The sequence below is a fragment of the Mastomys coucha genome, unplaced genomic scaffold, assembly GCF_008632895.1.
Source record: "Mastomys coucha isolate ucsf_1 unplaced genomic scaffold, UCSF_Mcou_1 pScaffold6, whole genome shotgun sequence".
Classification (NCBI taxonomy): Eukaryota; Metazoa; Chordata; class Mammalia; order Rodentia; family Muridae; genus Mastomys; species Mastomys coucha.
Window position 1 is genome coordinate 19,881,757 of NW_022196912.1, and position 10,460 is coordinate 19,892,216.

The window sequence follows — 10,460 nt, forward strand, 5'->3', positions numbered from 1 at the left end:
TCTCCAGAGTGAGTTCCAGGACAGCCAGGGCTATACAGAGAAACCCTGTCTCGAAAAAAAAAACAAAAGAAAAACTTTTAAGTGAAGAAAAAAAAATGGTTTGAGATTTACACACACACCCAAAAACCCAGGATTTGGGTAATTAATATGCCCCTTTCAGACATGCGACAAATTCCTTCATGTGGTTCGGTTTCTTCTCATAAATAATAGTGCCTACACCTAGGTGTTACCTAAAACTCCTGTTATTGTATCTCTCATCAAGAAAGCACTCAACAGTCACTAACCCTATAATATAGTCTAATGTATTGTAACTAAACTGAGATCAGAGATCCCATCTATAATGTAAAATGTTGCAAAAATATTCTCAAATATAGACTTAACTAACAAGCCATCAGACTACTGCTGCAGCAGGCACTATACACTTTAATAGCTGCAAAGCCACCTGCTGTTTTCCACATTCCTGCCTGCCTCAAGTTTCACTTGTTTTTTCTCCGATCCAAGTAGTTCAGGGCTGTTCCACTCTTCTTACTAATATACTGGACTGATTTGATACAACACTAGATGTCAATCTTCTGTTTGGCACAATTCATACTTTTACTCTTCCATTAGATTCTGCAATCACTGCTTCTATCACTTTAAAGATCATGAGGGATAGGTGGGGTGACATACATCTTTATTCCTAGCACTAAGGAGGTATAGGCAGATGATTCTCTGAGTTCCAGGCCAGTTTGAGTTACATAATCAATACCAGGATAGTCAGGGTTATGTAGAAACCCTGTCTCAAAAAAAAAAAAAAAAAAAAAAAAAAAAAAAAAGAGCTCATGGGGAAAATTTGATTAAAAAATAATAAAATACTACAAAACACTAAGAGTTTCCTTAGACACATCCCCATGTTTTTTGTTTGTTTTGTTAGGTTTTTTTGTTTTGTTTTTTGGTTGTTCCCCCCCCGCCCCGAGACAGGATTTCTCTGTATAGCCCTGGCTGTGCTGGAACTCACTCTGTAGACCAGGCTGGCCTCTGCCTCCCAAGTGCTAGGATTAAAGGTGTACGCCACCACCACCAGGCACATCCCCATGTTTTAACTAAACATTTTCACCCTTACAAGTCTATCTTATACTCTAAATAAGAGATTTGATTTTAAATACCACCACTTCCCAGAATGAACCCAAATTCGTCATAGTATCTCAAATCTTTAACAAATAACGTACAGTCGAGAAATACAATGAAGGGCTGGTGAGATGGCTCAGCTGGTAAGAGCACTGACTGCTCTTCCAAAGGTCCTGAATTTGGATTCCAGCAACCACATGGTGACTCACAACCACCCATAATGAGATCGGACGCCCTCTTCTGGTGCATCTGACGACGGCTGTAGTAAATTATGCTAGATCAATAGGGGCCAGCAAAGGTCCTGAGTTCAATAGCAGCCATACACATGATGGCTCACGGCCAAATGTACAGCTACAGTACACTCATACACATAAAATAAATAAAATAAATCTTAAGAAAAAAAAAAGGAAATACAATGAAACTTATATATACAGAACTTACCTTTATCTAGGGGTGTATGTTTCAAAACCACCCAATATAAAACATGCACTTTCCTAAAACACCAAACTGTGATGAAGCCACATAACCCTACCCCTAAGACATACAAAGACCTAAAAAACCTAGAGTCAGTTCACATACACAGGTACTCATGATAGGTAATAACCTCACACACAGGAAGCTGCTGGAAGTTCTAATCAAAGTTCCAACCAAAACATCATTTTTGTGATTAGTTTTCAAAAGTATCTTTCTTATTGTGCAGGCATTATTTACTCTACTTTTACAAAACATGTTACTTTACCTTTAACAAGTTTGGGGCTTGTCAATGTCAACATCCCAGCATGACCTGATAGGTCCAGACCACTAGCAAGCCATACTGGGCCACACAGAATGTCTTCTTTATGATCCTCTAAGAAGGGACATAACCTAAGACCTAAAGACAAAAGTACATATTTTTCTTTCAGTGTATTATCAGAAATCCAATAAAGATATATCCATCCCATTTCCATATGATACCACCACATAAAATACAATACATAAAATGTGTTCCAACAAATCATCAGTATAATCACTTATTTGTTATGTGTTGTTTTCCATTCTCATTTTATATTTCACCTTGATTTTGAAAAAAGGATCTATAGAATCATTGATTTCAAATTGCAAGGTATTAATGGCTAAATCACAAGTATTAGTGCAGCTATATTCACAAAGGTGAGATGGAAATTACATCATACTGCCACAGCATAATTATAGGCTTTTTTGCCACAAGGAAGTCTTTCCCAACAGGATGCATTACAATCACTGCTCCTTTACTGCCAGGGACAACAGCTCTGTGGTTGAACTCACACTGTGACTCCTCTACATCCATGTGGTGCATTTCTTCATTCAAATCAACCAGGGACGGGTTCCCATTTTGTTCCACTTCAATGTTAAGAGCTGGAGACAAAGGAAAGGTGATCTGCCTATCTACTGCTGTTTCTAGAGGATAAAAATATTAGTAAACTTAATTTTGCTTAGTATCAATAATTTTTGTGCCTAAAACTCTAAAATCTTCTGCTAAACAGGGAGCTACGAGGATTTTCACCATAGATGCTATACAGTAATTGTTGTCAAGAGGAGAAAATTAAACTCAATGATTTTATATTCTGTCTTCTCTACAAACAGTAATAAAATACTTGCCTGAAGATATAACTTGTTGGCAACTAAATTAAAAAGTTCTTCCCTAAGCTGCAAAATACAAATTCCTACAAAGTTTTAAAGATACCAACTGCCTAAGCCCTAGATTCATTAAATGAAAATGTCATGAAAATACAGATGAGCACACACACACACACACACCTCCCTTAAGCATTCAAACACTCAAAAACGTTCTGGCAAAGGAACATTTTCAGATTAGAATGTCTGTACCCTTAGTGTCGTCACTTTACACTGAATTTATACTCAACTTTTTAAATGAAATTTCAAAGAAAAAGGGAAGAAAAAAAAGAAAAGAAATACAAGTACTAAGACCTAATATCTGCTTCCTACAAAATTACTATTATTTCTGACATTACATAAAAGGATAGCTTGACTGATTACTTTCAAATAATAATTTTCAAAACAGTTTTTTATACAATCAATTCTTCCTTTTAAAAGACAAAGAATAAGCTGGCAGTCACAGAAGTGGAACTAATGTGACTTCACAAAAGACATGATTAAACTATTTACTGTCATAAATTCTGCCAATGACTAAGTTACTGGAGAAATCTGAATGCCCTTTAGAGGACTCTGACTCGAGTAGGGACAGAAGAGTCACAAGAACAGCAGCACGCTCCTGTAGACACGAAGGAAGCACAAGCAAGGTCTTACAGTAGTAGCTCCGACCTCTCTTACCATTGGTTTTCCCTAGGCCGGGAGCTTTGTTCTTCAGCAGTGTCACTTGTATCTGGGGGACACTGGTGATGTTCGAGTTCAGAACGAATTTGAAGTCCACATGTCCAACCATACAGGCTTTAGGTAAAACCAATTCAAACACATGCTCATCCCAGCTGTTGCTGTTAGATAAGGTGAAAAATGCTAAGTAAAAATCTTCCTTCATACACCAAAATATCATTAGCATCACATCACCTTTTCTACTCCATGTTTTACATATTCCAAAAGGTATGACTGTTTCTCAAACAGGGTGTGGTGGTGCATACCTGTAAACATAGAACTCATGATGGAGAAACAAGAAACAGAGGCCACCCTGGGATTCAGAGTTCTAAACAAAACTGAAATACAAAGACTCTGCCTCAAAAAATGAAGAGGAAATATCCTTGCGAGATTTCTGTCTGCAAGCACAACAGAGGACCATTAATACTGCCAGGGACTGATGCTTGCCCATGGGATGGGTCTCAAGTTGTGCTGGATGTTGGTCATTCCCTCAGTCTTTGCTCCATCCCCCATGCCTACTTTTCTTGTAGAATGATGAATTCTGCATCAAAAGTTTTGTAGGTAGGTTGGCGTCCCTATCAGTCCACTTAAGTTCCCATCAGTCTATAGGAGGTGGCCTACTCAGGTTCCATATCCCCAATGTAGTGAGTCACAACTAAGGTCACCTCCACTGATTCTTGGGCACTTCCCTTATCCCAGGTCTCTGTCTTGTCCTAAAGATGGTCCCTACCTCCTCATACCCATCAGTTGCAGATTTCTATTCATTATCATGGCGTCTGTCTATCTCTCTTGTCCCTCCCCACACCTAACCCTGAACATCCCCTCCCCATTCTACCCAGCAGCTGACTCAGACAGATACAGAACAGACACCCACAGCCAAACAGTGGATGGAGCTTGGGGACTCTTATGGAAGAATGGGAGGAAGGACTGCAGCCTCTAAGAGGATAAGAACTCCAAAGGAAGACCAACAGAGTCAATTACCCTGGATCCTTGGGGCTCTCAGAGTCTGAACCAGCATCCAAAGAAAATACAATGCTGGACTTAGGCATCCTCACACATATGTAGTTGATGTGCTGCTTGATCTTCATGTGAGTCCCAAACAACTGAAATGGGAGCTGTCCCAAAAGCTGTTACTGATAAGTGGGATATGCTCTTCTAGCCTGGCTGCCTTGTCTGGCCTCGGTGGGAGAGGATGCACCTAGCCTCACAGAGACTTGATGTACCAAAGTAGGGGGACACCCAGGAAGGTCCCTATTTGCCCAGAGGAGAAGGAGAGGAGGGAATGAGGGGAAGAATTGGGGGAAAGGGTTGATGGGGAGGGAGGCAGTGAGCAGGATGTATAAAGTGAGTAAGTAAAAAATATTTTTTTAAAAGAAAAAAATTAACAAAAAAAGAAAAGGGGGAAATGGGCGGTGATGAAACACATCTTTAATCCCACCAGTTGGTAAGCAGGGGGTATGCAGAACTCTGAGTTTGAGTCCAGCCTAATCTACAGAATTGAGTTCTAGGACAGCCAAGACTACACAGAGAAACCCTGTCTAAAAAAAAAAAAAGGAAGGAATGGAGGGAGAGAGGGAGAGAGGAAAGGAAAAAGAGAAGATAAAAAAGGAAAGAAAAAAATGTAAAGGAAAGGGGAAGAAGGAAGAAGGAAGGAGGGAGGGGAAAGGGGAAGGAAAGGGAAAGGAGGGGGGGAATAGAGGCTGCATAGATTGCTCAGTGGTTAAAAGAGCACATTTCCAAAGGGCCCAAGTTCATTTACAAGCCACTAATTCCAGTACCAGGGCATCTGATATCCTCTTCAGACCTCAATGGTCATGAGGCATACACTCAAAGAGACATACACATATGAATAAATAAAAATATTTATGGTGGTGCATGCCTTTAATCCCAGCACTTGGGAGGCAGAAGCAGGTGGATTTTGAGTTCAAGGCCATCCTGGTCTAAAAAGCGAGTTCCAGACAACCAAGGCTATACAGAGAAACACAGTCTCGAAAAACAAAAAACAAAACAAAGAAACCAACAAAAAAAGTCCCCTGTTTTGCGTTTGTTTATTAAAGGTGAAAATTAGGGCATTGATCTTACCTTAGCAATCTGTACCTGCCTTGAGATTTGTTTCTAACAAAGCCTTTGACCTTCAAAGACGCTTCTATCATGTATCAATTACCTGAAGATTCCTGGGCCACAAACTAGATCTATGAAATCCTAGAATCTTCACTGTAAAACAAGAACTTCTTACTTCCTCTATTCTACTGCTAAGACTCTCCTCTCGCACATAAGAGGTTAATATATCAGAAAATTCTATGCCCTTCACCTTTAAATTCTATCCAGACTCCCACTACTCTTTTCACTTTCTCCATCATTATTACTATCTTCTAAGGTACCATCCACAGTTCAACAACCAAACCCAAGTTTTTGCATCTACCAGTATCCTACCATCACGACAATCCATAACCATAAATACCTGTTATCAATTCCTAACAGGAGACTCAAGAGTAATCCTATACTATGTATTATTGTCAAAGCTTTTCTGTGCTCAAAGGCCTCTAACCCCTCATCTCCTACATCTTACTTCCAACTACTAGTTCTTGCTACTATGTTCACAAAACTCCAACAAGAGTGGTTTTCGTACTCTAGAAGCCATAAGATATGCTTTGTCAGGGGCTTCATACTTGCATTGTCCATGAATCAGAATCTCTATACAGAGCTTTCAACGGGTGCTCTCTCTTGTGCATGTATCTTCACTCTTCCCCAAGCTCGAGGTTAATCTAATCACAGCCATCTTTGAACTATGACTATATAGAGTAGGATAGATCTGTTCACTGTTTGATGCTGACTAAAATATGACTTTCACAAGACTAGTGTCTGAAACGGTGACTGGTTTTACATACAAGTATTTAAATATCTGCTAAAAAACTCTGTGAACTATCAAGTAACAACAGTGGGTCATCTCATATTCTCCTACAAGTCAAAGCAATACAGGAATATCCAAAATCAAATGACAAATACAAGGAGAAAGTTAGTAATATTACAATATTAAGAGAAACGGTGGGGCGGTGGTAGCGCACGCCTTTAATCCCAGCACTTGGGAGGCAGAGGCAGGCAGATTTCTGAGTTCAAGGCCAGCCTGGTCTACAAAGTGAGTTCCAGGACAGCCAGGACTACACAGAGAAACCCCCGTCTTGAAAAAAACCAACCCCCCCAACCCCCCCCCAAAAAACAGAGAGAGAAACGGTAAGATAGCTGAGAATTCCATGTTACTCTAAGAAGTGTCTCAAGCTTCTTGGAGAAGCCGCGTACCTGTCAGTCTGCAATTTCCAAGTCCGGGTATGCTGAGCAGCATCTCCATGGTGCTGCTGATGCAGATGCTGAGGATGCCTTCTTTGCTGCTGTTCTTGCTGAACTTCGACCCAACATGGAGGAACAGTTGCTGAAAATCGTGGAGTCAGTGTCTCAAATCGAGTTAGCTCTACTAGAGACGTCAAGATTTCAAGTGTGAAAGGCTGGTCCACCAATAAATCAACTCCTTAACAGTAGTTTAAGTGCAGTATTTGAAACAGATTTAAAAAGAAAAAGAAAAGACATCATTTTAGTTCATTTTTTTCTTTTTTTTGTCTATTCAAAATATAACACTGCCAACTGCATGAAAAAATTAATAAAATAAGCTAAGGAATCTTTATTCCATACTAAGTACTGGCTACAGGACAGCTCAGATTTACTACTCCCAAATCCAGTCTCTTAGAAAAGGGCAAATAGGGCTGGAGAGATGGCTCAGGGGTTAAGAGCACTGACTGCTCTTCCAGAAGTCCTGAGTTCAATTCTCAGCAACGACAAGGTGGCTCACAACCATCTGTAATGTGATCTGATGCCCTCTTCTGGTGTGCCTGAAGACAACTACAGTGTACTCAAATAAATAAATAAAAATAAATAAATCTTTTAAAAATAAAAAGGGCAAATAATTGAGGGCAATAAAGTCAATGGTACTAAAATACCAATCACCACATTCAGATAGGTAGTTAACTTTGATAACATGCTATTTTCAAAGCAAATGCAAGGTAGCAGCACTTATATAAGAAATGCCCTTTTATAATCATGTAAAATGGACAAAGGTAATAAACACAAACATAAAGAATTAACTATTCTTTCTCTTCTGTGATAAAAACATCCTCTAAATACACTAGTAAACAAACATTGAAAATAACCATATTCTATGCTAATAATTCTTAAAATGAACTATATAACTAGTGATCAACAAAAGTTTACTTTTTGTGTAAGAGAATAAACATCAAAATGTTGAACTATAAGATTCCATAAAGAACAAATAACAACTTTAGATATTGCTTTTATTTAGCATGTGTTTTAACATTTTTTTTTACAGGGAGGAATTGAATTGCAGTTTCACTGTGTAGACACAATTGGCCACAAGCTTAGAGTACTCCAGAGTCTGAGACTTCCAAGTGCAGGTATCAGAGACCTGCAGCACTACATCTAACTCCTAAACACATTTTTCACTGAAAATGTCTTAAGCTTCTTTTATTGACTTATTTACTGCTTTTTTAAAATGTCTATTAAGTATTTGGTTAAAATTTACTTCATTAAATATTTGTTTATAAATCTCTGCCTGCATGTATGTATGTACACCATGTGTGTGCTTGGTAATAGGGGCGGTTAGAGGGGTTCGTATCTGGAACTGGAGTTACAGGGGGCTATGAGTCACTGGAAATCAAACCCAGGTTATCTACAAGAGCAATGAGTATTCTTAACCGCTGAGCTGACTTTCCAGTTCTTTTCTGTTTTTGTTTGTTTGCTTGGTTTTGTTTTGTTTTGTGAGACAAGATCTCACTATGTCCCCCTGGCTAGCCTGGAATCTACAGAGATCAACCAATCTATGCCTCCACCTCCAGAGTACTGGGGTTAAATTTGTGCCAGCAAGCCTTGCTTAAATTTCTTTTAAACATTAGGTTGAGAAGATAAACTGTGGTGTATGTTAAGAGTTACAGAACCACAGAAGAAGTAGCTGGATATGCAGAGGGAGCGGTACAAGGATAGGGCACAGGCCAGTGAGAGGACTTCTTTGCTATAGATAAAGCACTAGCTTTGATCCACAGCATGGGGGGAGTAGGAGCAAACATGCCATGGACTGGATAAAGGGTGACAGACAAGGGGAAAGAGAACATGAAATGTGAAGAACATGAAACTGAGTAAGTCAGGGCTGGTGAGAAAGGTTCAGTGGTTAAGAGCACTGGCTGTTCTTTTCAAACAGAGCACCCAGGTTTAGATTCCCAGGACCCACATAAGGAGCTCACAACTTTCTGTAACTCCAGTGACAGGGGATCTAATGTCCTCTTCTGGACTGTGCAGCATCAGATATACATGTGGTGCTAGTGCACAGGAATATATGCAGCTTATACATCATACATATAAAATAAATAATATTTTAAAAGAAATTCTGAAGTATTCCTGGGCTTGGTAGGATATACCTGCTATCCCAGTACTCAGAGGACAAGGCTAGGTGAATATCTGAATTGGAGGCAAGTCTGGTCGATACAGTAAGTTGCATGCTAGCCAGAGCTACATAATGAAACCTTCTTTACTTTTAAAGATTTTTATGAAAAAGAAAATTTTCTGTATTATTTGAGAAGCAGCCTATAGTTATTTCATAGATGTCAACAAAGCCAAGAAGAGATTTTAAGCTGGAATTAACATGCTTTTGCTACGTCTTTTGTAAAATTAACTCTTAAAAACAGGAGAGTATGGATGGGAACAAAAAGCAAAAGTAGCAAGCTGGACACCAGAGAACACAACCTGGCCTTTGTCAGGTGACTTAGGAGAAGTGTAAATTCAGCCCAGGTAATACTGACAGGAGTTTGGTCATGGACAATGGGACCAGTAAAAACAGCAAACACACTCAATGCTATCCAGAGGTTAAGAGATGAGGAAATGACAATGAAACCTCTGCAATAAGACTGTCTCTTAGGGGCTAGCGAGATGGCTCAGCGGGTAAGAGCACTGACTGCTCTTCCAAAGGTCGTGAGTTCGGATCCCAGCAACCACATGGTGGCTCACAACCACCCGTAATGAGATTGGATGCTCTCTTCTGGTGCGCCTGAAGACAACTGCAGTAAATTACCCCGGAGCGATCGAGCCAGAGCAAGCAAGGCTGACAGAGGTCCTGAGATCAACAGCAGCCACACACATGATGGCTCACAGTCATCTGTACAGCTACAGTGAACTCATACGCATAAAATAAAATACATCTTAAAAGAAAAAAAGACTGTCTCTTAGATATTCAACTACATGTGCTATGAAGACTATTAGTCTACTCCATTGATTATTATATACTTACTTAATATTCCTTCTTATTTTATATTTTGATATTTATTTTTTTAATTATGTGTATATACATGCCTTTATGTGAGTATAAGTACCCTCAAAGACCAGAGGCATCAGATCTACTGAAGGTAGAATTACAGACTGTTGAAGGCAAATGAACTCTGGCCCTAAGAGCTGAAAGTGCTCTTAACTGCTGAGCCTTTCCTCCAACCCCAATGTCCCTCTCTTGTTCTCCTTATTTAAACTAAAAGCTATGTATTGAGAGAAAAAGGCAGGCAAGATGGCTCTGAAATTAGAAGCACCTACTACCAAACTTAACAATCTGGATTCAGTTCAGGACTCATGTAGCAGAGAGAACTGGTTCCTACAAGTTGTTCTCTGACTTCTCCACAAGGGCTGTGGTGAGCATACAGACACAGACACACAAACACACATACAAAAAAATAAATACATAAATGTGATTTATAAAAACATAAGAGAAATGATATTTTTATATCTTAGGCAGATCTCATAAATACTGAGTAGTCTATGAAAATAATTTCTTTCTATACGAAGTTTGTGTAACATTTTTCAGCAACCAGAAAGGTAATTATAAATAGTATAATAATAAGCCTAGTCAAAGAATGTCTTTCTAAACATTGCAATGAAGACTTCATTATAAGGAAAAAAAAAAG

General features: G+C 39.2%; 1 protein-coding gene across 13 annotated transcripts in view; it reads right to left on the reverse strand.

Annotated features, from left to right (window-relative positions):
- Positions 1–10,460, reverse strand: part of Birc6 (baculoviral IAP repeat containing 6) — a 185,621-nt gene that overhangs the window by 114,233 nt on the left and 60,928 nt on the right. For 9 of the 13 annotated variants that reach the window (XR_004114160.1, XM_031355889.1, XM_031355888.1 and 6 more), the window contains exons 11-14: positions 6,754–6,979; positions 3,418–3,578; positions 2,392–2,523; positions 1,847–1,978 (exon numbers count right to left, since the gene is read on the reverse strand). Coding sequence is in view for 12 of the 13 variants with exons in the window: in XM_031355889.1 (XP_031211749.1) it covers positions 1,847–1,978; positions 2,392–2,523; positions 3,418–3,578; positions 6,754–6,979 (651 nt within the window). In the remaining variant the exon portion in view is untranslated. The remainder of the gene's footprint in view (positions 1–1,846; positions 1,979–2,391; positions 2,524–3,417; positions 3,579–6,753; positions 6,980–10,460) is intronic. The other 4 variants (XM_031355887.1, XM_031355886.1, XM_031355884.1 and 1 more) reach the window with 2 other exon arrangements.